This window comes from Suricata suricatta, chromosome 9 (assembly GCF_006229205.1).
Source record: "Suricata suricatta isolate VVHF042 chromosome 9, meerkat_22Aug2017_6uvM2_HiC, whole genome shotgun sequence".
NCBI lineage: Eukaryota > Metazoa > Chordata > Mammalia > Carnivora > Herpestidae > Suricata > Suricata suricatta.
The window spans coordinates 47591547-47618790 of NC_043708.1; the positions used below are offsets into that span (position 1 = coordinate 47591547).

Below are 27244 nucleotides of genomic sequence, written 5' to 3' on the forward strand. Positions count from 1 at the left end.
AATAAATAAATAGAGTCTTGCATATTTATTATTGATCATTGGTCATGTATGAATAGCCTGCACACAGCTCTTGCCCCTAATGTGAGTTGTTTATAGGGCAAACTGGTGACATATCCAGAAATGTTGGTTTCGTAAAGCAAAAAAAAAAAAAAAAAAGATAAGATTAGGGGAACCTGGGTGGCTCAGTCTGTTATAGTGGGACTCTAGGTTTCCACTCAGATCGTGATCTCAGGGTTGGTGGGTTCCAGCCCCCCAATGGGGTCCACGCTGACAGCAGAGTCTGCTGGGGATCCCTCCCCTGCAACCCTCTCTGCACCTCCCCCACTTGCTCTGCCTCTCTCTCTCTCGAAATAAATAAATAAACGCAAAAAAATGAAGATAAAAAAATGTAGCTTGCGAATACACTAGCTAAGTGACCTTGGTCAAATAACTTCTCAGGTCCCATAGTCTGTGAAATGGTCATCAGGTCTACCTTAACGTGTTGGAACACTAACTTACATAAATACTGTAAATTACAATTATTATGACAGTTATCTGCATACGTAATTGCACCATCGCACAGGAATCTAAAAATGCAGTATGTAGAGTAATTGATTTGAAGAAACTAAAAGTCTCTCTGCGTCATTTCCACCATCCCACTCCAATTTCTGCCCCTCCTCCTGAATGTTGGTGGTATCACTATGGCAACGGCCGCACGCTGCCAGAGGCTCCGTTCTCCGGCTGTTACCGAACTCCGCAGCAGCTCCGCTCTCCCGCAGACCAGCGACTACACCGCGCGTCCCACCTACCTGGTCTCGGATAAATCTCCCCTGGCCCGAGGGCCAGGAGCCACGGGACAGGATGGCCAAGGCGGGAGCCTCTTCGCCGCTGGAGGACTTGGACCTGAGCGGAGAAGAGGTCCAACGGCTCACCTCCGCCTTCCAGGACCCTGAGTTCCGGCGAATGTTCTCCGAGTACGCAGAGGAGCTCACGGACCCCGAGAACCGGCGGCGCTACGAGGAGGAGATCACAGCGCTAGAGCGTGAACGCGGAGTAGACGTGCGGTTCGTACACCCGCAGCCGGGCTACGTGCTGCGCACCAGTCTCGACGGGGTGCACCGCTGCTTCGTGAACGTGTGCAGCAACGCACTGGTGGGCGCGCCCAGCAGCCGACCCGGTCATGGGGGCACGACGACTGGCAACCAGTGGTCCCTGCCCTATAGCCTGGCTCCCGGCCGCGAGTACGCGGGGGGCCGAGGCACCCGCTACACGGTCTACGACGTGGTCTTCCACCCAGACGCGCTTGCGCTGGCTCGGCGTCACGAGCGCTTCCGCCAGATGCTGGACATCACGGCCCTGGAGGCCATCGAGAAGCAGTTCAGCGTGAAACTGGACCACAGGAATGCAAAGACCCTGAAGATCAAGTACAAGGGGACTCCTGAGGCCGCCGTCCTGCGCACACCGCTGCCCGGGGGCGTTCCGGCCCGGCCCGAAGAGGAGCCGGAGAGTCGTCTCCCCGATTTCCCCTACCCCTACCAGTGCCCGGCGGTGGCCGGGAGCTCAGTGGTCCCCCGGCCCCAGGCGCCCTCCCCCCCGGAGGCGGTCCTGCAGCCCGCCCCCACCGAGCCTCGCTACAGTGTGGTACAGCGCCACCACGTGGACCTCCAGGATTACCGCTGCTCACGGGACTCGGCCCCCAGTCCGGTTCCCCGGGAGCTGGTGGTCACTATCGAGCTGCCGCTGTTGCGCTCAGCGGAGCAGGCGGCGCTGGAGGTGACGGGAAAGCGTCTGTGCCTTGATTCAAGGAAACCCGACTACCAGCTGCGCCTCTCGCTCCCGTACCCGGTGGATGACAGCCGCGGCAAGGCGCAGTTCAACAAGGCCCGGAGACAGCTAGTGGTCACGCTTCCCGTGGCACTACCACCCGCGCGCGAGAAACCGACATCGGAGCCGGAAGAGTCAGTCTACACGTCCGGAACTGACGGCGCTGCCTGCGCTTCCGCTCGCGACGGAGAGGCGAGCCCTGTAGGTGCTTGTGATGGGATTAGCGGCCTGGAACCCAGGCTACCGGGTGCACCGGACCTAGAGCTCGCCAGCCCGGCAGCCGCTGCGGAGGAGCTTGTCTCGGAGCCCGAGGAGCGGGGCTTGGACGAGCAGGCGGTGGGGACAACAGGCCTCGAGGAGGAGCCGCCTTGCGTAACAGGGAGCTCACCTGGGGACGGTGGAGGAGGGTCTCCTAATACTTCATCTGGGGACCTTGACAGAGGGTCTTCTGCAGGAAGAGGAAGTGCCAGGGGAGATCTCAGTGTTGAGACGCACGTGATCGGGGAAGGTGCTTCATCTGATCGAGCCATGCGTGGTCCCGGGACGGACAGCAGGGAACCATTGTGTCCTCCTTTACAGTGTAATCAGGATGAAGAATCCCTGACTCTGCTAATTCAAGTGCCTTGGATCCAACCGCAAAGCCTTCAAGGGGATGTGAGCTCCTTCCGGTACAAATTGTGCTTCTCCACCCAAGACTTAGTTAATTATTCTTTCTTTTTGCAATTTGCTCCAGAGAATAAATTGAGTACCAAAGAACCTGTAGTTAGTATTTCTTCAAACAATGCAGTGATAGAATTGGCCAAATCTCCAGAGTGCCGTGGACATTGGAGAGAGTGGTATTATGGTTTAAACAACGATTCTTTGGAGGTAACAGTTCTTTCTAGACTCTTAATATTTGAAATATTCCATCCCACTTTTAAAATATACCATTAAAATTGACCCGTGAACAACACAAATTGGAACTGCCTGGATCCACTTATAAGGAGATCTTTTTTGATAAATACAGTACAAAGCTGTAAGTGTATTTTTTAAAGATTTTCTTTTTAAGTGATCTCTATACCCCACCTGCGGCTGGAACTCACCACTGGAGATCAAGAGTTGCAGGCTTCACTGACTGAGCCAGCCAGGTTTCCCTGAAAGTGTTTTCGCTTATGATTTTATTAATAACATTTTATTTCTCTAGTTTGCATTATAAGGAAAATGCAAAGAGTGTGTTAATGGACTGTTATCAGTCCGGCTTCCAATCAGTAGTAGGCTTTTAGGAGTTAAGCTTTAGGGTAGGGTGGATTTTTCAACTGTCGGGCGAGGCCCGCCCAACGCCCATTGTTAAAGGTTTAACTGTATAAATATTGTTAAACTGAACGTCAAAATCAGTTACACCTGTTACGGGCAGGGACTTGAGAACTTCGCCTGAGCATTACCTAGTTTACTTAGGATACAGTTTTCATGAATAGTATGTTCTATTGTAATTGCTACTACACTTTCAAGGTTATTGAGGCTCTTGAATTTCAGATTCAGTACTATTAACAATTTTTTTAAAAACTTTGCAAAATTTGAATTTCTAAGGAACTTTTTAAACTAATAATTTAACAGTTGGTGATTTTCATTGAGGTATATATCTGTGTTATATGTAACTTTTTAAGCTTTTAACAAATTCAAGGGTTAAATTCCCAGAAATAAAACTTGTTGCAGATTATATATTGAAAATTAACTTTTTAGTCTTGGCATTTAACTTGCCAGAAATTTTCACTTCTTCCTATAATTTTTCCAGGATATTTGCTAATAGGTTATATTTTATGAGGGGTATCTTCCTAGAGAAGTGGTTAATTTGAAACCATCCCCAAATGGTAAATAAGCCAGGGCTTAGGTAAGATACTTTGTGAGAGTATAATATGAAATTGACTATCTGTTCATATCAAAAGGGGGAACTTTAGGAAAGGGCAGTTGTTTCTTGTAACTGTTTTATTTATTTATTCCTTGATGTTTATTTAAGTAATCTCTACAAACAACATGAACCTCGAACTCACAATCTGAGATCAAGAATTGCATGCTCCTCTGTATAAGGCAGCCAGGTGCCCCTGTAATTGTTTTTTTACATTTTAATAAATGTAATAAAACTGGGAAGAGGGCTTCATGGGTAAGCAGTTGAGAGAATACTAAAGAATATATTTTAATCTAATTTTCTAGAAAGCTGACATTGTTTTAGCAAGTAAACTAGAGCAAAATGGGATTAGGGCAACTGTGTGTTATATATTTGATGCCTGAAATAGATTTATAATTACTTACTAATCATCACATTTGCTAAGGGTGATGGAACCATAATGGTTAATTATTTTTCTTTACATTTCATTGGACTAGGCTCTAAGTATTAAAGTAAAATTATTTTAAAATCACAAGAGTAATGGGTGAGTAGACATGTACCATAATGATTAAATTATATGCATTATATGGAAATAATTATAAAGGGCCTGGATTGTGATGGTCAAGGTCAGAATTGTTACTTTACACATCCACAAGTATAAAATTATTTATAAAAGCCTTAAGTATTCACTGGAAATTTTCCTAGAGCTATAGGACCACTAAATTGAATATCTTTTAGAGTAAAATCAGCCATTAGAATAAGGCAAGCTTATGCAAATCCTCTATATTTTAATCATAACCATTTCCATTTAAATATTACTTTTCCTGGGGTTTACTAAAGACTAAAGTATTTGGTGTATTTTTGTGCAATTAATGTGTTTTTCTAGAGACAGGAACCTTAGAAATACTTTTAATTGGGGAATGTTTCTATCATCAGTTACTCTGGAACTTAATAGCAAGGAAATTACTCCAAATGTTAAGATTTTTCTGTATCCAGGGTTCACTTTGGTAGGCATTCATTCACAAGTGCAAATACTGTATAAAATAAGGGAACTTGAAACTTGTCTCTTTCTGATTTTGTCCTCCTGTTTGGACCACATAGTGAACTGTGTTTATCTGGAAATTTGTTTTTATGAAAGTATTTTATTTTGGGCAACAGTAAACTGATTTTATGAATTTTAAATATGGTTATCCCTTCAACATCTGGAAATTTGTTTTTATGAAAGTATTTTATTTTGGGCAACAGTAAACTGATTTTATGAATTTTAAATATGGTTATCCCTTCAACATCTTAACTATATACCTGTATTCATTTGACCTGAATATGCACAAATTGCTTTGTGTTTGAGATTCTGGTAAAAGTGACTTATGTATTTTCTAATAGTAGTTTGGAAATCTTTCCCATGTCAGCCTCTTGAAATCTACCTCTTTCTTATAAAAAGCTATATACTAGTGTCATACTATAATATATCAATTTGTAAAAACAGAATATACGTCTCAAATAAAATATTATATTTGGTGCTTACCTGGCCAAGAACTAAAAGGCAGACTGGTCACACAAAATTTGAATAAATCCTGTCATGTATATTTCTTAGCTGACTCATTAGGAAGTATTCTAAAATTAAATTACATTTTATAGCTGTGACTGCATTTATAGACCCAGAGGTGATGTTATTCTTATAAAATATTAAGAGAAAAAAGAAAAAGAAAAGTATCATTTATAAACAAGATTATCTCAGATTGTTAACAGAGACTTAGAAAAGGAATGAGGATTTTTTAAAGTTTTTTCTTTTAGGGCCTTTGCTGATGTGTGTATATACTCATGCTACTGTTAACTGCTGTGTACAATACTGTTTTCTTCTGCCAAAACAGCATAGGAGTAACATTAAACATTATAAAGTATAAGCCTGAACTGGGTAGGAACTTATATGAGCTGTTCTTAGATAAACTGTGTCAAGAATGACTTATAAGGCAGAATATTTTTTCTCTTTTTTAGGAAAAGCTGTTTGTCAATGAAGAAAATGTTAATGAGGTACTTGAAGAGGTCCTGAGCTCTCCATTTAAACAGACAATGTCCTTAACCCCACCATTAATTGAAGTTCTTCAGGTTTCTGATACTAAGATTCAGATACATGCAAAGGTAAGGATTTGGTGGCCTTTGTAGAGTAGTGATTTAGGATGAGTGTAAAACTTGACCAGTATCTTAATTCTTGATTTCTTGTTATAACTTTAAATTAAATGTACATAGTATCTGAGAAGACTTAAGAGGAGTAAAGACTTTTTGGATGTATTTTACCATGTGCCAAACACTTTGCAATTTATTTTCACACAGATCTCATTTAATCCCAAAATAACTCTCCATTGAAGAATAGAGTAAAACTAACATTTGGGAAGTTTGAGTACCAATCCAGGGATAAACAAGTCTTTTTGACTCTCAAACCATGGGAAGGAGCTGGGTCATTCAGTTTGGTCATTCTTTCTAATTCAACCATAAGTTTGGTTATTTTGTAAAATTATTTATTTTTATTTTAGAAAGGGAGAGAGAGGGCATGGGGGAGAGAGGAAGAGGGAGAGAATCTTTTTTTTTTTAAGCTTTTTTTTTTAAACATTTATTTATTTTTGAGAGACAAAGAGAGACAGATCATGAGCAGGAGAGGGGCAGAGAGAGAGGGAGACACAGAATCGGAAACAGGCTCCAGGCTCTGAGCTGTCAGTACAGAGCCCGGTGCAAGGCTCGAACCCACAAACTGTGAGATCATGACCTGAGCCGAAATCGGACACTCAACTGACTGAGCCACCCAGGCGCCCAAGAATCTTTTTTCTTAAAGTTTATTTATTTTGAGAGAGATTGTGTGCCTGTGCATGTACAAGTTGGGGGAGGGGCAGAGAGAGAGGAAGAAAGGGAATCCAAAGCAGCCTCTTCCAAACTGTGAGATCATGACCTAAGTCCAAAACAAGAGTTGCACACCCAATCGACTGAGCCACCCAGGTGCCCTGGGAAAGACCATGTTAAGCAGGCTCTTTGCTAAGGGTGGAGCCCGATGTGGGGCTTGATCTCACGACCCTGGGCTGTGGAATCATGACCTGAGCCCAAATCAAGAGTCCCACATTCAACCCACAGAGCCACCCACATACCCCTAGTTTGGTTATTTTTAGTCTTCCAATATTGGACACAGACATAATTTAGTAACCAGCACAATTGACTTATATATGAATGTGGGGAGGGAGTAGCTGTAAAGAATCACAGAAATTCATGAAAATTCAAGAAATTCAAGAATGACCTTATTACAATGACTACTAAAGAGTTTGTAGGCCAGGATTATTTTATCTTGAAGTGGATAAGGAATCATTGGAAGGAATTACTCAAGAATTAATGCCAGGTTTGCACTCTCTGCAATATTAAAAATAACTGGCAGCATTTGAAAGATGACTTTGAGGGGGAAGTCTGGAAATCTGCAGATCCGCAAGGTTGTTCCCACACAACTTACAAAAAAAAAAAAAATCTGTATCCAGAAAGGACTAAAATTTAATTTTCTATTGGTTTCAAAGAATTCTTAATTTGTTGTTTCTCTTGACCTAGTTGCAAGAATGTAGTAGCTCTGAGCAGCTTCATGAAAAGGAAGAAGTCAATGAAGGAAGTCCCCTAACAGAAAAAGAAAATATAGAACATCCTACCACCTCAACAACTGATTCTGATTCATCCATGGGAGTTACAGTACTAGAATCAGACAGTTGTGGTTCAGTTGTCTGCTTGCCGCAAGAGTCTCTTGATGTTTCTCACATGCTATTTGCAAAGTCTCAGCAACCTGAGTCAAAAATGGAACCTGAATTTATAAAAGAAAAAAGTCCTGCTTACTCAAATGAGGAAAAAGCTCATTTAAAAGAACCAGTGAGAACAGAAGAGAAAGAATTAGATGGAGACCATTGGTCATTACTAAATGAAACAACAGTTCACAATTTACCTGGTCTTGACAACATAAAAGAAACCAATATGCAGGACGGCAGTGTGCAGTTTATTACAGATCATGTGACTCAATGTGCATTCAGTTTTCATAATTCTTTGCTGTATGACCTGGATTAATTCTATATAATTATAGAATTTCAAAGTTAGGAGTAACATTTTTTGTACTTAAAATAGATTATTTTTCTGTTAACTATTACTGTAGAACAAAGTATTTGAGAAAGTATAAAATTAAAATTTGCAATTTTGATTCTAATGGGGAAACTGGAAGGTTTTTTGCATGTATAATTTATACAAAGTTGCCTTAATTGTGGTTCCCTTGATGTATATTTTTTCTAATGGAGAGTTAAACGTATAGTTTTAATACAACCTGTATATATTTGCTTCTGTTTGTTTTTGGCTTCTTTTGTTTACCGTAACTAATAAAGTTTTAAATTAAATATTCACTAAATTGTGTCTGTTACAAAAATTCTCAATTAACTAGAAATTAATCTGTGTGTGTGTGGTGGAATAGAATCTCAAAACTATGCATATATAAGTTTCACTAAATAGGATGTATTTATGCTTGAAATAGAGATTCCTAAAACTTTACCAACCAATGTTAGCAACCCAAACAATTACAATACAAATACACTGAATGAAATTTAGTATTTTTGCTTCAACTCTGTATTTTACTCTTGTCATGTCTGTCACACACAAAATACAGGTTATATAGTGATACCTCTGAAAATTCAACTTCTTAAAAGATGTTTTTTTGAAGTTACTATTGCAGCAAGATATTTCTTGGTCTTACAGAATACATTTATCAATATTTTTTAAAGTTTTTAAATAATCTCTACACCCAAACATGGGTCTTGAATTTATAACCTCAATATCAAGAGTTGCATACTCCGACTGATCCAGCCAGCCAGCATACATTTAGTAATATTAGAACGATTAAAAAATCTGGGAATTTGATTCCATAGGAAAACTGTCTTTGCTATATTACATGAAAACAAAAAAGCCAGTGTTTTCTAGTTAGTTTTTCTTGTAATGTCTAAAAAAGGGTAACAGATTATGTAATTACTTTTGTGGAATAATATTTTTGTTGGAGGCCAGGAGAAAATCTGAATAGGTTTTTTTTTTCCTCACAAAAATTTTTAGTACAGCATGAATGTAGAAAGGAAAATATTTCTGATCTAATTGCTGACACCAAGGCCATAAGCTGATTTCTCTATTTGTTTCCCAAAAAAGCTACTAATTCAAACATCTGGCCTTACCTTAGTCCTGGAAATTACCTAATCTCTTTAGTCCTTTGAACAGGGGAAAGTCAGATCAGAGCATCAAAAGCTCTGATTTATATTTATAACCCCTGTAAACTCTGGAACCAGATTGGGCTGTGAGGGTAATAAAAAGGTAGTGCATAAAGCAAGAGAACTATCTGCTCCACCTAAAATGACCATATGCATTTTCCCACATTAATGACTCTTAATTTGATGAAATCATTTCAAAACTATCCATTTAATACATAATTTTCTTAGACTGAAATGATGTCATTATCTACACAAAAATTAATCTGAGTAATTTCCAGTTGAATGCAATTATATACTGTTAAGAGAAACTTCCACATTAAATATAGAATAAATTTTAAGCCTGTTTCCTATTATAAACTATGTCTGCCTTTTGAAAAAGTATGAGTTCAGTTTAAAAAGCCAGCACTAGAATATGTCACTGTGGCATGACTGAACTTTCTATCATTTCTGGCTTTTGAAAACAATTTAGGCTGTATTTCACTGACATGGCAGCTTTTTATTATTCATTAGCTATGCTTGGCTAATCTGAAAGCCAGTTTCTTCCAAAGGAATGCATTGTCAAGAGTGGGGTTTTCTTTATTTCAAATTCAGCTGTATGATGTACAAATATTTCATATAAAGATATGATGCAAGCTTTAACACTTCTAGAATGCCTTACTGAATTCTGGTGTAAAGAGTAAACAAAATTTCTTCTACAAAGTGATTAGGAGCTTTTTATGCAAAAATGAGTATTTTATTTTGGCAGCACTTAAAGAAAAAAAAAACCCACTGTATTTCTACATTGAGATGAAAACAGTGTTTAAACTTTCTTATCAAATACATTCCAAAAGAAAGTGTGTTCCATGAAGGTTCCAAAGCACAGGCAAATCTTAACACAATAATACAGGAATCTGTAATACTGAAAATGTCTGTTCTGATAGGGTGTTTAACAAACATAACTTTTGAATTATAAAACCAGCGAAGCAAACCCTTCCTAGTAACCATGTCAAGAGTGAAACTGGGCTTGTTCCATGAATACTCTAATGATTCTATTGTAATACTTTTTACTGTTATGACAATTTTAAATAAAGTTTGCTGTACTTGAAATAAGTTTCGAAAGTGGAAAAGTATACAAAGTTCCAGATAAAAAGATTGAGATGCAATTTAAGTAAAATTTCTCCTTTTTCTTTTACCAGTTAACAATGATTACCTTCAGCTGATACAGATTGAACTTTGAAACCCAACTCCTGAAATGAAAACTTCTGTTTAAATTTTTATCAGACATAGAAGGAAAAGATTACTATATTTGGACATCTTTTACAAGAATTGTTTTTTTGTTTTTTGTTTTTTGTATTAAAGCAGAAACCAGTCCCTAAACCATTTTTATTCAATTGTTTGGACAAATATCAAAAATAGAAGACTGTCATTTTTGCTTTTGTAATTGTGATTTTTCATTGCAGTCTTCTATAACTTTTACAGAGTTCATGGTCCCTAATATCTCCCCACCCTCCATTTTTCCTAGGTGGGGAAATGGCTGCCACAAACTTCTCATTGATAATTAGAGCTTCTGGAAACAAGTACTGTTTGTTATTATTTAAGAGTGACTCAATTTGGGCACTCTGGGTGGATGGTCTACAGGTTTTCTTGTGGTGCATCCCACAGTCTCCAGCATGAAATATCCTAGGAACTTGAGGAACCAGTACTTTCCAGAATTTTGGAAGACAGGATACAGTCAAATACTGAAGAGTCCAGTCCCAGTTATAATCATCGTAAGTACAGAAAGTGTCCGTGCACTCAATCAACTTCTGATATGCATCCCGGGTCAAGGCTAGACCCATGTTGTGCTCTGTGGATTTCCAGGTTTTCACGTCTACCTTGTCAGCAATGCCATGGAAACTCCGACTGGCCGTATAGGTCCCCAGGGAGAGAACATCACACTCAGGACACTCCTGCTGCTTTAACTTCCACATCTTTTTGAAGACATGGTAAAAGTCTGGGGCTAAGTAGTGATCCTCTTCTAGGAAAAGTATGAGGCCAGCATAGTCTCGAAGAACTCTGACCCTTTCCCATACAAAATGCAGCTTCCACCACCAGTGGTGTTTGGTTTGGGAGAACTTGGCCTCTCTATAATGGCCAAAGGAGTCGGGATACTCAGCGTTAATGCATCCCATCTTCAAAGCTGCATTCTTCTCCAGGTCTCTGGGGCAATCTCTGGGGTCGCTGCCTGGAAACTCGTTGGGGTACAACTGAATGCTGAAAGGAAAGAACACCTGCAGAACCGGACAGAAATCCACCCCAGCGATCAGCTGATTGATCTCTGTTGACCAGAAGTCATGGCTAAAGATGACGAGGACGTTGTCGATGCCCTGGGCGTTCCGGAGTGAGTCCAGCAGCAGTCTGAGGTACTCGGGCCGGTTATGCACCTGGACCACCAGCACCAGCTCTCGGGGAGTCCAGGAGCCGGCCTTGTCTACATTCCTCAGCGTCTGGTCAAAGTTCAGCTGGTACACCAGGGACCTGTACCTCAGCGTCAGGTTGTCCGCCTCGGGCTGCGGGGCCGCCGGGACCAGCGGAGCGGCCGACTCGTTGGAGACGCGGCGGATGCCCACGGACACGGCGGAATGGTCCCCGCCCCGGCCGACCGCACTCCGCGCGGGCTCGGCGTCCAGCAGCGGCGGGGCGAGGGCCTCGTTCTTCCTTTGTCGCCCATTGCTGCTCCAGAGGACGAAGCCGCAGGCGGCCACCACGAGCGTCAGGATCAGCACCTTCCGCTTGTAGATGCGGAACCTCATGGTCTCCAGGGCCGGGAGCGCGGGCGGCCGGGCGCGAAAAGGAGCTAGCGGCTTCTGCACAGAAGGGGCGGGCGGGTGGCGGCCGTCGCCTTTGGCCTGTGGCAGTCGGAACTGGACCCCGCGGCTGCCCTAGCTAACTCATTCCGGGCCCCGGGGTCCTGGGGCCCGAAGGGTCTCAGCTCCCCCGCACCGCCCGGGCTCCACACATCCTCGCCTGGCAGCTGCGGCTCGGGCAGCGGCCCCGCGGGCTAGGAGCCGCGGCTCGGCATCGCCTCGGTCCTCTCCATTCAGCAAGGGTCCCGGAAGAAGCCCCGCAGCGGCCCCACCGCACCCCCGCTCGGTTACCTGCGCCTCCAGCGGCCCTGCGTCCTCTGCGCTCTCATCCTTACGGGGGCCCTACACCGCCAAGACCCAGCGACGCAGCCTCGCCCTACTCCGGCGGCGACCGTTCTGACAACCCGAGACTGGCCCGGGGAGCGCCGCGGCCCTCCGGCCCACACCCCTCTGGCCCGCCCCTTGGGCCCCTGGTTGGAGCTTCCCGGACGCGTCCGGGGACGCCAGGCCGCCGCTGCCTGCTGCCTATTGGCCTGTAATACTGTCGCTCACGCACAGGTCCTGCTTCCGCTTCGTTCCTCCCTTTCCTGTTAGGCGCGAGCGAGGCGCGGCGCGGCGAGGCCCGGCGAGCATCGTGGAGGTCCGATTTCCCGGTAAGCTAAGGCTCTGGGTAGCCCAGCCCTCACCGGGAGTCTTCGGTGCTGAGAACCCGGGGGTGGACTAGCCCTTTGTAGGAACTGGAGGGCGAGGCCCGCCGCCTTGGTTTGGTAGAGCTAGAAGACTGGCTTCTCCCTTTCGAAAGGGGCTCAGGAATGGCGGCCAGTGGGCCGAGAGGCACTTATTAAGGACACGTCAGCCTTCAGGGCCGCTGTGACGGGTGGCTGTGCTTCTGAGAGGAAAAGTGAAACCAGACTGATCTGGTTCCCGGAGAAGGACCGGAGGCGGGCCGTGGCAGTAGCCACTATACCGCGCGCCGGTCCGGGCAGACCTGGGCGCTGGAACGTGGGGGAAGAGGATGCGGGGAAGGGTCGGAGGCTCTAGCTTTGGCCGTCTCTGAAAAATTAAATAAGACAGACACCACTTCGCTTTTCTTTTGGGGAAGCCACGTTCAATTCAACTCCAGAGGAACCCGCTTTGTACGGGGAACTGGCTCCTGGGCCCCCGTGAGCTGCTGCATTGCGTGCTAATTTTTACTGAGTTTCAGTCTATCAATGTTTTAATGATTTAAGCGTTCCAAAAAGGTGTGTGCACTTTCCTGTGTAATTTATTCTTCTGTGAAATGAGAACTTGGTGGGTTTGTACATTGGTGATATATGTAATGCTGTAATGTTTTCCTGTATTTTTAAAACACATTATTCAATATGTTTAACGTTTGCTACTGTAATTTTAAATGTTTTACCAGTTTTAATCGTGCTGACAGCGCTGCTGCAAAGATGGTCAATGTTCCGAAGACCCGAAGGACTTTCTGCAAGAAGTGTGGGAAGCATCAGCCTCACAAAGTGACCCAGTATAAGAAGGGCAAGGATTCCCTGTATGCCCAGGGAAAGAGGCGCTACGATCGGAAGCAGAGTGGCTATGGTGGGCAGACGAAGCCAATTTTCCGGAAGAAGGCTAAAACCACAAAGAAGATTGTGCTGAGGCTTGAATGTGTTGAACCGAACTGCAGGTCCAAGAGGATGCTGGCCATTAAAAGATGCAAGCATTTTGAATTGGGAGGAGATAAGAAGAGAAAGGGCCAAGTGATCCAATTCTAAGTTTTCAAGAAGAAAACGTTGACCCTTGATACGCATGTGTATGAAAATAAATAGTGATATTTTTGCTCAAATACTCTGGTGTTTTTTGAAATATAAATAGAATGACATGTTTAATGTGATTAAAAATTAAGGAAATAACTAAGTTTGTCAATGAGTTACGATTTATCCTCAAATTCTTAAATGTAGTTCCATAAAAATTAGAATTTTGTTCATGTGTGTGTAGGCGCGTGTATTTACACATCTATGAAGATAGGAGTCCCACCTCCAACTCTACAACTAGGTTATGGAACTCTGTTTTTATCAAGGAAAAAAACTTATACCTTCTTTACCTTTTCTGGTCCATTTCAAGTATGTTAGGTGAATTCATAATCATGATTGAAGAGCTCCTGGGGAAAGAAATCAGATTTTGAAAAAGTAAATGAAGAGGCCAAATTAGGCCTGTGTATTGCGACTCAGTGGGGCAGAGTATCAAAGATGGGGGATAAAAAGCTGACTTTGCAAATTAGTGTCCAGTGGGGACCACTAGTCATAAAGATACTTAAATTAAAAAGCAGTTTCTTGGGGTACCTGGGTGGCTCAGTTGGTTATGCATCAGACTTTGGCTCAGGTCATGATGTTGCAGTTTAAGTTCGATTCCTGCATCAGGCTCTGTGCTGATAGATATGAAAACAATTTGATGCAAATGGCATAGGGGCCCCTGGGTGCCTCAGTTGGTTAAGCATCTGACAGTGGGCTTGGGTCATGATCTCATGGTTCGTGGGTTCAAGTTCCACACTGGGCTCTGCTGACAGCTCAGAGCCTGGAGCCTGCTTCAGATTCTGTGTCTCCCTCTCTCATTCACATTCTGATTCTCTCTCAAAAAAAAAAGATGAGAAAGTTAAAAAAAAAGTTCCTCAGTTAAACTAGCAGCTACATTTAGTGTTCAATAGCCACATGTGCTGAGTGGCTACCCTATTGGATAACATACAGAACTTTTCCATCAGTTTTCTTTAGATGGCATGGTTTTAGACTGGTCCTGAATGTTAGGAGTTAAAAAACGGACTTGTAACTGCAACATGTTCTGAAGCTAGTGAAAAACCATGAGGCCATAATAATATGAACTGCTTTTTGAATCTTTTAAAAGCTACTCTGGGAGGTAATCAAATGTTACAACTTAGTTATTAGGTTTGAGGAAGCAAGCAGTTACCACTGAAAATAGAAAGGCTGAAATTCAAAGTGAGCCTTGTAACCCATGAAAGGCAAAAAAAAGAATATCAAAACAAGAAATAAACTGACAAAGGGATGGGTAATGAGAAGACAAATTCTGCATTTTGTAAAAGAATTTTAAGTTGGCTAAGATAGCTGCAAGGGATGGATGGCTTTTCGATGAGTAAGAACGTAAAGGCAAAGGGTTAGGGTGTAGGAGTAACAGATGACAAGCACTTAGTCCCAACAGACACATCTGCATTTGTTGATGAAGGAACTTTTTATTCAAGAACATATGAAAATCAGATACAAGTTAAATAGGTCATAATACATTTTTTAAAGAACTATGTTTTAAAGTAGTTACATAATAATGGGTAATTCCTCACCGTTTTGAGTTTAGAAAATCCTAAGATACTTTACTTACAGAATTCTTGGTTTTAAAGAGCAAAAGTGAATTAACTTTAGAAGGCAGTATAAAGCCTGGACTTAAAATCTCTGATCTGGGTTCATAGTACCTCCCTCCTAGGGGAATTTGCGAGGATTAAACAAAATACTGTATGTAAAACACCTATGACAAATACCCAGCTAAACGGCAGCTCTTTTTATTTAAGCCAGTTTACATTATATGTTTTTTAATGAAAAACCAGAATATAGAAATTTTTGCAGGAAGAATTTAATTGACCACAAGCAATACAAATTTAAGGTCACCCAAAGAATTATGGCTCTGGACCAAAGAATCTGCTCTGAGAAGAAACTGTTTTGGAGATCATAAAGTTTTAATAAAAATCTTCTAACATTTAGGGGTGCCTAGGTAGCTCAGTCACTTAAGGGTCTGACTTTGGCTCAGGACATATCCTTTGGTCTGGAAGTCTGATCCCTGTGTGAGGCTCTCTGCTGACAGCTTGGAACCTGGAGCCTGCTTTAGATTCTATGTCTCCCTGTTTCTCTTCCTATCCCACGTTGTGCTCACTCTCAAAAATAAACTAAAAAAAAAATTTCTTTCAAAATCGCCTAATGTTTAAAACCATATTTACTCAATACCTGTATTTTCAGAAAAGAACATAAAACTCCAAAGAAATACTTCAATAGAACAGAGGAAGCAGTAGTTCCCTAAAGCTGTAAGGAAGTCTTACACAGACTCTACCTGTAACTCCAGGCCCAGAACAGCAATGGTATGCTAACACTAGGGAAGGTTTTCTCTAGTAACTTTTACTGTTTCACCTCCTTTGTTCCCAGAAACCAATTATGAGAATGATTTGAAGAAGGGCCGTGCAAATGTACAGAATGGAGTTCTACTGATTCCATTTTCCACATTTCTTTCAAGCAGCTACATTTTCTATTCCCTCTAACCTACTTAAAATCCTGATCATAGTTAAGCTGTTATAGCTGAACCACCACTTTTTAAAGTAAAATCTTGAAAATATTAAGTGACTAAAATAATAATCACAAAAAGAACCCTCAAATACAGAATGTAATCAGTAAAACGAAATTTTATGTTCTTCCTACCCAACTCTAAAATGTTGTTCCAACTCTAAAAGTTAAAAAACCAGAAATCACAATAAGGATTATGTGATTAACATTATAAAACTTATAAAAGCTGAAGCCTGTTCATCCCAAAGCAACTGCAACTTTATGCTTGATGAATAGGAAATTTTAGATGCAGAATTATATACCTGAAAACCAAAGTTTCATACCAAACAAGTTTTCACTAAAATTTAGACTCTATTAGTCCTCCAAGGTTTATTTTTTGTCTAATATAGAAACTCAATTTCTTTAATTGAAATTCAAGGAGGAAATTGGTATGAAAATTCTATGACCAGAGTGATAGGGATCAATATATGTTTAACATTAAAAGATAACACATTCTGGAAACACTAAGTTGAAATCAGCACAAAGTGCAATAAACTGATAAAAGTCTATTTTCACAATAAAATTAATAGGTTTTAATGAAATTAAGGTTTTATAGTCAAATGACTGAAACTGTTAGAATAAGACATTCCTCCCTTCAAGTAAGTTTACAAAAAGCTTCCCTTTCTCTAATTTGATACTATTAAACCATAAATGAATCCCAAGGTGATATGTAACTAAATGTAATTTCTTTCGGTGGTACCACCGATTACTTTAACATATCACAGGAATTTACATAACAGGCTAGAGAACAGAAGTAAGAGAGAATAGGTGCTTCAGTACCACCCATGTTATCTACTAAGACCACAGTGTGAGCAACAGAGTGTAGATTCATGGTAGTAGTTCCTTGAATAAAACAGCTGAGACAGAATCTTCCACAGACACAGGTCTTAGCAGTGTCCAAATCTTGGCAAAGATGAAAAGGAATGATATGAGAGTCATATGGAATCCTATTGGGAAAAAAAGTTTAAAAATAGTGTGTTAGATTCAAAATATTCATGCATTAGGTCACAAATTACTGGATACTGAATCATAACCATGAGAAAATAAGATTACTCTATTAAGTGACTCAGTATATTGTTCTTTCTTCCAAACTGTTAAGAATGGGGAAAATACCATATGGCATATTATAAATCTAAGAGGATCGATACTACTCCATGAAGTATCCTTTAGCACTGCCACTTAATAGCATAACCCATGGAATAGAATGAAGAGATCTATATTGTATTATCAGTATAACATGATCATTTAAAGCTATAGCTCTAGGATGTAATTCTCATAATGGTAAATGGGAGAATTACTGAGTTCTATCTGTGAAGAAACATTTATTTAAACAAATCCAAATACTCTCTTAGGCATCAACTGTTCAAAAGGGAATCTTAAACTGTGAGACAGATTTAAAACACATATTGTTTGGGATATTTTTACTTGACTGGTTGAACGAGTGCTGACCTCACCTTGCTTAAATCACTCACCCTCTTGCTTAAAACTTCAATGGTGCCCCTATGCTATTAAAATCAAGTCAAGCTCACAACAATCCAAAAGGGGCCTCTGGGTGGCTCAGTCGGTTAAACATCTGACTTCAGCTCAGGTCATGATCTTGCAGTTCGTGAGTTCGAGCCCCATGTCAGACTCTGTGCTGGCAACTCAGAGCCTGGAGCCTGCTTCTAATTCTGTGTGTGTGTCTCTCTCTCTGCTCCACCCCTGCTCAATCTCTGTCTCTCAAAGAAATAAACATTGAAAAAAAAATTTTTTTAATCCAAAAAAGTCAAACTCTTTACACTCCTCTGAGACACTGGAAGATGGTCTCTTAAGGTTGCCTGCCCACTGTCCAACTCCTTACTCAACCATGCTCCAAGTCACTTTGTCTGTCTCCCAGGCTTTTCTTTGTTCTCTAGTCCCTAGCTTAGGCTGGCACATAATACGTGTTCATATTTTTTCAACAAATAAATAAAACATACTCTTATAATTTAAACTGGAGTTCAAAACCTTACTAGGAAGTCTGGAAAGAGATACATATCAAATAAAAAATAGTTTACTTTTCATAAGAGATTTGGGACTGGTCTTGGTTACAATTCTTTTTTTTTCACATGTACTAATTTGTTGCTTGTATAAATAACAATTTTTTTTACAACTGTCGAGGAAGTGTCTACCACTTGTTTATATTAATCTGTTTCAAGCTACTGGTTATAACCTAAGGAAAAAGGTAATAGTTAAAAATTGTATTTTCTATGTAACATAATTTAAATCCCCACATATTTTTCTAATAGACCATAACTTTATGTTTGTAACCAGTAGTGAGGACAATTTACTAAAGGCGAGATAACAAGCATTATTCTCATAGCTTTGGATCTGTATCCTTTTTATAACAAGTGGGTTGAAAAAACTTGATAGAAGTGAAGGTATAGATAGAAAGAAGTGAAGGGGCGCCTGGGTGGCTCGGTCAGTTAAGCATTCATCTTTGGCTCTGGTCATGATCTCACAGTTCACGGGTTCAAGCCCTGTGTCAGGGTCTGTGCTGACAGCTTAGAGACTGGAGCCTGCTTGAGATTCTGTGTCTCCTTCCCTGTCCCTCTCCGACTTGCACTCTGTCTCTCTCTCTCAAAAATAAATAAATACATACTTAAAGAAATTTTAATGACACGTAATAAGTCCCATAACTGAAAAGTCAAGCAGTGAAAGGGGGTAGGGAAAAACTTTAGATAGGGTGGTCAGGAAAGGCCTTTCTGAGTGTCACTTGGGAAAAGAACTGAAATGAAGTGCGAAAGTGAGCTATGAAACTTTCTGGAAGAAAAGCATTCCAAGCAGAAGTAAGGAGCAGCAAGAAGGCCACTGAAGCAAGGTGACAACTGTGCACAGCATTGTAAACCATGTTAAAGACTGTGACTATTACAATGAGGATGATGAGAATACTAGAATCTTATCAGACGTACTGCATTTTATGACTATTAAAAAAGTCTTACCTATTATATAATATGGCTCGTGCAGAGGATTCCAATAAAGTTAATGGCGTTTGCAGCCTTATAACTGGAAGGGCTTCTGGTTGTTCAAAAGTATTTCCAAAAAGATCCAAGTACTCAAGGCATAAATTTTGAAATTCACTAGGTAAAAATGGAAGCTTATTTCGAGCTGCTGACAAAAAACGCAGGTTTGTCAACTGTCCTATCTTGAAAGGAAATCGAATCAATTCATTATCGTCAAGGTTTAAATCTGTAAGTTCTCGGAGCTGGCAAAACTGCACAGGGAGCGCCTTAATTTTGTTCTTGCTGAGATCCAAACTCCGAAGTGACTTCTGGAGTGTAGACTGACACAAAGCTACACTAAATGATTCCAAGTGATTGTCGCTCAAGTTAAGTTCTTGAAGATGGATGAGGTCTCCAATTGTAGCTGGAAGCTTTTTTATATGGTTGTGACTCAAGTCTAGTTTCCTAAGGTTTTTTAAGCAAAGCATACGCATATCAACTCGGACAAGCCCACAATAAGAAGTCTGAAGATGTTCCAGAGAATATGGGAAGTTCTTGCTTAGAGGATAGTCCTTTTTGGATGTGATAATCATTTTCGTTTTAAATTTTTCAAATTCTGAAGTCTTTACTGGTGTGAAGGTTGAAAGTGGCACCTCAATATTACAACCTCTATGAGCGAGTCTCACAGCTGAAAGGAAACTCTTTAAGCTGCTGGAATTGGCCTAAACAAATAAAAATAAGTTGTACAATTATAAATTCCATTTTAGATAATACATGCATGCTAATTCATCTTATAACAAATTCTATAAAGTTAGACATGCAAATGATGCAATCATTTCTTAAAAATGGCTATAAAAATAAATTTTTTACTATTTTGACTAAATTTCAATATAGATACAAAAAATTTGAATGTTTCTGAAAAAATACTATGTTGAGAGACATACTTTAAAGAAAACCACTCAAAAGAGAACCAAAAGAGTATAACATAAGACAGGAATTCATGAAAAGATTCCACTTAAGACTTGGGTTTAAGATGAACTGAGGCAAATCTCCAGTGCCTCTGACATAGACTAAGTTGGCTACAGGGCCAAATGGCACTGTAAAAAGTGCTGGAAAACATCAAAAGCAAGAGATTGCTTCCAGCTGGACAGAAAAATCACTAATAAACTGGTATGGGAACTAGTTGTCAATAGAAATAACTAATGCTTGCAGGATAGTTCAGAACTTTCCTAAAGTTTACATGTGAAGGATTAGTAAACTTGCAACAAGTTTGAGAAACAGTATGTGATCCTATTTGGTCGGAAGGTGAGAGCTTTGGAGAGGTGTAAAAGACTAAAAATACAGTGTGGAGATAATATAGATGAACCTGATACCAAGATTATGAGGATGGAAATCTTTTAAGAACTTGGATCAGGAGAATTACATGAGAAAAGCTAAGTATTATTTCAGCAGCAATATACATAGTCAAGTAGAGTGAGTAACGTCTGGAGACCTGGGTCAAGCAGGTCTGGTACAGGGTACTAGCTTAAAGATTTGGGAGTTATAAATAAAGACTGAGCTATGAGAATGGAAAGCATATACGGTAGAGAATAGGTAAAAGATTGGAATAAAGCCTTTAATTGGGAGATAGAAAAAAAGATGCTAGAGATAGGAGATAAAGGAGTGGCTAAGGAAACCAAAGGTAAATCAGGATAGTGCCCTGTCAGATGTCAAGAAAGGAAGGTTTTATTAAGAAGGGAGAGTGGTCATCCATGTCAAATTCTACAGACCTCAAATAATGTCAGTGTGATTGGCAGAAAGGAAGGAGACCAGTGATCTCTAAGATAGTTCTGATAAACCACTGAAAACAATGGTCAAAAGAGATAGTAAGTGGAGGCAGTAGACTTAACCTTGTCTTTTGGAAATTTGTCTATTCTGTTTTCTTGATTGGTAAGACCTCAGCTTGTTTTTAAGTAGAAGGAAAGAGTTAGTAGGATAAGCTGAATATCAAGAGAAAATGAAAAACCACAAGAACAGGAGGAGAAAGGACAAAATGTATCCATTCAATTCAAATACCTTAAATAGTCATTAAACTTTGTTGTTTACAAAGCACTTTGCTTGGGGTTAAGGATAATAGAAGGTTGAACAAGACATCGCTTCTACCCTCTGGGAAGGGGGAAGGAGGAGAGAGAAAAAGGGGTGATTGGGCACAATAAAGTTTTATTTTAATGGCTTAAATATTTTTTAAAATGATAATAATAAATAAAATAACCCCAGAATGGAGGTACCTGGATGGCTTAGTCAGTTGTGTCTGACTTTGGCTCAGGTCACAATTTCACAGTTTATGAGTTCAAGCTCCATATCAGGCTCTGCACTGACAGCAAAGAGCCTGATTCAGGTTGTCTGTCTCTCTCAAAATAAACAAACACTAAAAAAAAAAAAAAAGAAAGAAAAAAACCCCCAAATGGTCCTAATTGCATTTTTCTTTTACACTAAATTTAGATTTGTAATGGGTCATTTTGCTGGCAAATTTAGCTGTGTGCCACTGGCCTTACAGAACTACAGTCTAAGAGCACCCTAAGGCTCCATCTGGAACATGGAAGTAAGCCATGCCAGCATGCCAGAGAAACTGTGTGTGGATGTTTCTGGTGGGTTTTTGAATTCCACCACAGACCTGCCGTGGTTTCTTCAAACACACCGGCCAAGTGTCCATCCCTATTCAGCTATGTGGGATATCAACGATCCTCAAATAGCCTCTTCTTTAAAGAAAATACAGCCAACCAACCTAATTGTTACTGGGTTTTTTAAAACAATTTTTTTACATTCATTTTCATTTATTTTTTATATATATCTGTATTTACTTATTTATTTATTTATTTAGAGATAGCAATTGGGGGAGGGACAGAGAGAGGGAGACAGAATCCCAAGCAGCCTCTGCGCAGTCAGCATAAAGCCCAATGAGGGAGTCAAACTCATACTGTGAGATCAAGACCTGAACCAAAATCAAGTCAGACGCTTAACAGACTGAGCCACCCAGGTGCCCCTTTCATGTTTATAATACCATACCTTACTTAGACAGATATCCACAGGAGGCTCCTTTAACCGAACAGTAGCTTTCCCCTCATCCATAAATTTGGTGAAGAACTGCTCAATGTTCTCCTTTAGCTGTTTAAAACCAATGAGAAAAAAGAACAAAATCAGGTATTGTTATTCAGTAATATTTATTACAATTAGAATATGCCAGTCACTTTCCCAGGCTTTTACTCCTTATATCTGTGTGTTTTATGGTTTTAAGTTTAAGTGGTTTTTTAGCATTTGGGTAGCTACATTTCTTATCTAGATTCTGGTAGATATTGCAATTTTATCAGTCCAATAACTCTTTCCTGTGACTCCTGTTTGGGAGAATGCTCCTCTTCCATTCCAACTATGTGGCTGTAGAAGTTGCCAATAGTAGTTATTTGCCTTCTTAACTTCAGTCCATTAGTCTCCAGTGGACATACCTCCCACAAGATTATAAACTCCACGAAAGCAGACATTTTGTCTCCTTTGTTCACTACTGTATCCACAGAACTACCACAGGGACTGACACATAACAGGTGCTCAAAAATGTTTAATGACTGATGCTTCTGCTTAAGACTTCAACAACTATTTTTGAGAAGCCACTCTGTACCAGATACTCCAATAGGGGGCTAGAAGCAATAGTTGTGAATAAGGCCAACATTGTAATTATGCTTATAAACTGTCAGTGTGATGAGAGACAATTATTAAGTAGTATAAGCATAATAAATATTAAGATAAGGGAAGTATAGACTGCTCTAAGACCTTATATAATATGAAAGTGACCTTAAAGGTGAGAACTGAAGGATCAGAAGATGTTGCGCAAGTGAAGATAGTGAGGGAAAAGAGAGGGGAATAGCCAAAAAGAAGGGAAAATGTGTGCAAAGCCTTGAAGGCAAGACAGCTTGGCAGCTGCGAGGAGGTAGAAGAGATTTAGTATGGCTGAAGGTCCAGAGAAAAAAGGCAGGTGAGCCTGGATAGGCAAACAGGGATTGCATGGTGAGATTTTGCAGCCCATGTTAAGAATTTTGAATTTTAGGGGCGCCTGGGTGGCTCAGTCGGTTAAGCGTCTGGCTTTGGCTCAGGTCGTGATCTCATGGTTTGTTGGTTCGAGCCCCACATCAGGCTCTGTGTTGACAGCTCGGAGCCTGGAGCCTGGTTTGGATTCTGTGTCTCCCTCTCTCTCTGACCCTCCCCAGCGCACACTCTCTCTCTCTGTCTCTCAAAAATAAATAAATAAATTAATTAATTAATTAAAAAATAAAAAGAATTTTGGATTTTATTCTGAGAATGAGATCTACTGAATGACCTGAAGCTGGGAACATAGTTTGATCTACATTTTAAAAACTGTAGGTAGAATGAATTTATTTAGGCAATCCCAAGCTGATTCTGTGCTGACAGCACCGAGCCCAGCTGGGGCCATGAACCTTGAGATCATGACCTTAGCTGAAATCAAGAGTTAGATGCTTAACTGATTGAGCCACCCAAGCACCCTAGATCTACATTTTGATAAGTTCCCTTTAACCACAGTGTAAGAGGGAGAATGGGATGGCGTGGGTAGAGATCTGAATATATATATATTTTTTAAGTGTTTATTTATTATTGACAGACAGAGACAGAGTATGAGCATGGGAGAGGCAGAGAGAGGGGGAGACACAGAATCCGAAGCAGGCTCTGAGCTGTCAACATAGTTTGACGCGGGGCTCCATCTCACAAACCGTGATATCATGACCTGCGCTGAAGTCAGATACTTAACCAACTGAGCCAACCAGGAGCCCTGATAGGGATATCTTTTAAGAGACTAGCCAGACAAGGAATTCTGGTGGTTTAGACTGCAGCTGAGATGGAAAGAGGAATGAAAATCTGAAAGAATCCTAGGAGGCAGATTGAAAGGATTCAATATATTACAAGTGAGGATGCAAAACCTTAAGTTTTCTGGATAGAGAGCAGTATTTTGTGAACTGCAGAACATGATCAGAAAGGCAGGTTTGGGGGTGGCAAGGAAAATTAATTTTTAGATATTTTGAGTTTGAAATACCACAACACATCCAAATGAACATTTCCAACTGAAGGAAGATTCAAGCTGCAAGTTAAGGGACAGGGCTAGCTAAAGATAGATTTGGAAATCACAGTGCCATGGGCAGTAGCTGAATCATGGAGCAGAAAAGTTGGTGTAAGAAAGATCCCCAAGGTATTTCCCACACTTAGCACTAATACCTAGTCCTCAAGGTCCAGGACCAACACCACTTTAATTCATCTAACAAATGTGTATTGACCACCTCTGGCACCACCTCTTCTACAAAACTTTCTCAAGCCCCTCTAATCAGAATTCATTTCGCTGTCTGATACTACTCTACTTCTTCCTTTATTATACCACTTACATAGTCCACCTTGTACTGTAAGCACTGGTTTTTATTTCCTTTTCAGTCTTGGAAGAACAAATCAAGTTTATCTCCCAAACTATCTAGCACTGCATCATGCACATACTAAGTTTTCAATTTACAGTTAACAATAAAATTTTGATTAGGATTACCACTTCCAATTATTAGTGCAGTAGAAGTTTGAAGGGCAACGGTTACAGACTTAAAATAGAACCTGAACTGACCATGAAAGAGGATTTGGGGGAGACAGTGGAGAAAACAAGGGAGACCCAATTCTTGTGATGAGTTAGCTTCTGTCACCTTACAGTCTTCTAACTACAGAATGTTGGGTGATTGCTCAAGTCCTTTCAAGTTGCAAAATTATGAGTTCACTTTCAACTGCCTATATCAAATATTAAGTGTCTCTGAATGAGATGGTAATATCCCCTTTCCTCAATCTCTGAGTATACATCGTGGAGAACACTGTAAGGCAAAGAATCCTAAAAACTGTCTAAAATCCAGTCAAGAGTCAGATACAAGGGTGGGAGATGACTTGTCCCCTCAACTTTATTTACAGTAGACACAAGGGTATTCCAGTTACTCTGACAAATAACACAGTACCTGGTGAAACGAGGGGAAAAGGATTTTTTAAAACCTGTGCTTTGGAAATTCTATTTCAACTTCCAACTGCTTCTAGAGTTTACTGCTGCTATGCAGATGAGAGAAAAGCCCTGATCCTAGAAACTCAAGTCTTAGGAAATTAAAGAAGGAAGGAAGGGAAGGAGGAAGGAAGATGCAGTAACCAATAACATTAGTATGAATATCAAGATGCAACCCAAAGCATTACTGCTTTACTACTGTGCTAATCTGGTCTAGCGATCCTCGATACTACCCAACGTCACTTAAAGCCTTAAAAAAAAAAGCCAGCGAAAATACTAAGAGAGAAAACAATTTATCGAACAAAGGTACAATTATTTTACTGTCCCCCCCCCCCCAAAGTGGATTGCTATTCCATATGATTAGTTTCGTGCAGGCCGAATTTCCAGAGGCTTTAAGACATCAGGGATGCCATCTACTACTAAATAGAAAGGCTGTCCATTTGAAGCCAAAGGAATGGGAAAGAAAACTAAGGAGAAGGTGCGCTCTCCAAAGCTTTCCTCTTTCGGGTCATAGGAAGACCACCACGACGGCGGGCATGGTAGTGGGCGCTGGTAGCTCTCAGACCGGCTCCAGCCTTTGGAACAGGGGGGCGCCCGAGGCTCAAAGGGAAGAACTCGGGGCTGACTCCCGAGGCGGGGCCTGTTCACTCCACGCACCTCATAGCGGGTCCCGCGCTTGTCCCTCAGGGTGCAGATGACCAGGCAGGTGGGGTGCGGGCCGCCTCGCTCGCCTCCAGCCCGAGGCCGCGGACGACTCCCGGACGTCTGCTGACAGAGGCTCAACACCGCCCGCACGCCCTTGCCCCGGTTCCTCATCCCCAAAGCCGGCAGGTGCCGACTGACTACCTCAACCTCGCAGTGCAGCTTCATTTCCCGCGAGCAACCACTCCACAACTCTGCTTTGAAACTTCCCACTTCCCGCCAAGCAGCGCCGCCGCGGGGGTCCTCGGGCACGCGGGCTGTCCCCGGATCTGCCTGTCTGCTCGGACTCGCGACAGCTCGGGTTTTCTCAAGCCAGTGGCTCTATGGGTCGCGGGGGCGACAGCCGCCCTTTTCCCTTGCAGGGCCGAGTCCTCACTGTGGCTGCGGGTCGGTGGGGCGCGGATACCGACCCCCTGAGAATTCGGCTCGCATCTCCCGAGCCGGCGACTGGCAAAGGCGCAACGCCCTTTCCTGGGAACCCTTGCGGCTGGAGGGAGGTGGGGTTATTGTTTGAGGCGGAGCTCTGTTTTCCGCGGTGGAACATAACGCGTTTCCTGTACCTTTAGGGCCGCTGAGTTTCGCAAAGGGAAGGCGGTGTCCCTGTGTTAAAGGGAAAGTCTGTTTACTTATATAGTTGCGGAATTGGCGACTTTCTTATATAGCTTCGCAGCTGGGGAGTTGCCCACTGCCTGCCAGGGCCTGCGTGTCCCGGTGCTGCTGAGCTGGTGTTTGTTTTGTTTTGGGTGCCCCCCCCCCCCCGCCCCAGGCAAAACCTGCCACGTCAGAATGGAATTTGACTGAACAGTATTTGACTTGGCAATTTCCGTTGAACAGATTCCCGCTTTGTAACCGCTACTAGGCTAGATTGACTGGTTTAACCTCTGGCACTTGGAGAGACCATCCAGACCCCATAAGCACCTCCGGCTCTCCAATTTCTTGATGGAGGGAGGCGCCCGGGGTGCACGTTTAAAGGAAGCGCTTACAGGATCGTAGTACTTTGTCTTTAAATTTCGTGCACAAGATGCCTCTCTCGCCTCACGGTAATCTCAGCCTCTTATTAAATATTCATTTTGTTTCAGCAGTACTTTTCGCAAATGTGAAATGACTTACAGAAAAACCGGTTTTTCAATTCAAGTATGACAATATAACGATTTATTAAGTGAGAGTCCCTGTTTACAACACGTTGAACCTAAAATGTTCTCTGTTGATCCTCATTCTGAAAAACGTAATTGGTTCCTAAAAATTAGTAAATAATATAATAAAACATTACGTTTATTTTTTTTTAATTTAGTATTCTTACATGTAGAGCGTGAAAACACGGCTCCTCATTTAGCAACAGTTAATCTCATGGCCAGCGAAAATATACAATAAGCTAAAACAACGCCTTAGACTTTTCAAAGACAGACTTTTAAGGAATTACCCACTTTTGTTCTTTGG

General features: G+C 41.3%; 5 protein-coding genes across 8 annotated transcripts in view; 2 read left to right on the forward strand and 3 right to left on the reverse strand.

Annotated features, from left to right (window-relative positions):
- KLHDC1 (kelch domain containing 1) overlaps window positions 1-2117 on the reverse strand; it is a 105229-nt gene extending 103112 nt beyond the window's left edge. Inside the window, exons 1-2 of one of the 3 annotated variants that reach the window (XM_029951835.1) lie at window positions 1822-2117; window positions 789-1392 (exon numbers count right to left, since the gene is read on the reverse strand). The gene's annotated coding sequence lies outside the window, so the exon portion shown is untranslated. Of the gene's footprint in view, window positions 1-788; window positions 1523-1821 lie in introns of those variants that run through there. The other 2 variants (XR_003913314.1, XM_029951836.1) reach the window with 2 other exon arrangements.
- Window positions 746-8075, forward strand: DNAAF2 (dynein axonemal assembly factor 2). The gene is made up of 3 exons (XM_029951828.1): window positions 746-2670; window positions 5660-5803; window positions 7244-8075. The coding sequence occupies exons 1-3, from the start codon at window positions 841-843 to the stop codon at window positions 7742-7744; spliced, it is 2475 nt and encodes an 824-aa protein (XP_029807688.1). The 5' UTR covers window positions 746-840; the 3' UTR covers window positions 7745-8075.
- MGAT2 (mannosyl (alpha-1,6-)-glycoprotein beta-1,2-N-acetylglucosaminyltransferase) lies at window positions 7656-12552 on the reverse strand. Its single transcript, XM_029951834.1, has 2 exons — window positions 12033-12552; window positions 7656-11741 (listed from the first exon to the last, which is right to left on the reverse strand). Exon 2 carries the CDS (start codon window positions 11685-11687, stop codon window positions 10347-10349), a length of 1341 nt encoding a protein of 446 aa, XP_029807694.1. The 5' UTR covers window positions 11688-11741; window positions 12033-12552; the 3' UTR covers window positions 7656-10346.
- Window positions 12287-13566, forward strand: RPL36AL (ribosomal protein L36a like). Its single transcript, XM_029951839.1, has 2 exons — window positions 12287-12394; window positions 13144-13566. Exon 2 carries the CDS (start codon window positions 13175-13177, stop codon window positions 13493-13495), a length of 321 nt encoding a protein of 106 aa, XP_029807699.1. The 5' UTR covers window positions 12287-12394; window positions 13144-13174; the 3' UTR covers window positions 13496-13566.
- A 1371-nt stretch (window positions 13567-14937) lies between these two features.
- LRR1 (leucine rich repeat protein 1) lies at window positions 14938-26522 on the reverse strand. 2 transcript variants are annotated; one of them, XM_029951837.1, is made up of 4 exons: window positions 26368-26522; window positions 22096-22194; window positions 19051-19772; window positions 14938-17037 (listed from the first exon to the last, which is right to left on the reverse strand). In XM_029951837.1, exons 2-4 carry the CDS (start codon window positions 22156-22158, stop codon window positions 16797-16799), a joined length of 1026 nt encoding a protein of 341 aa, XP_029807697.1. In that variant the 5' UTR covers window positions 22159-22194; window positions 26368-26522; the 3' UTR covers window positions 14938-16796. The 2 variants fall into 2 exon arrangements, with proteins under 2 accessions (XP_029807697.1, XP_029807698.1); XM_029951838.1 differs by lacking the exon at window positions 26368-26522 and adding an exon at window positions 25763-26108.
- Window positions 26523-27244: the final 722 nt, after the last annotated feature.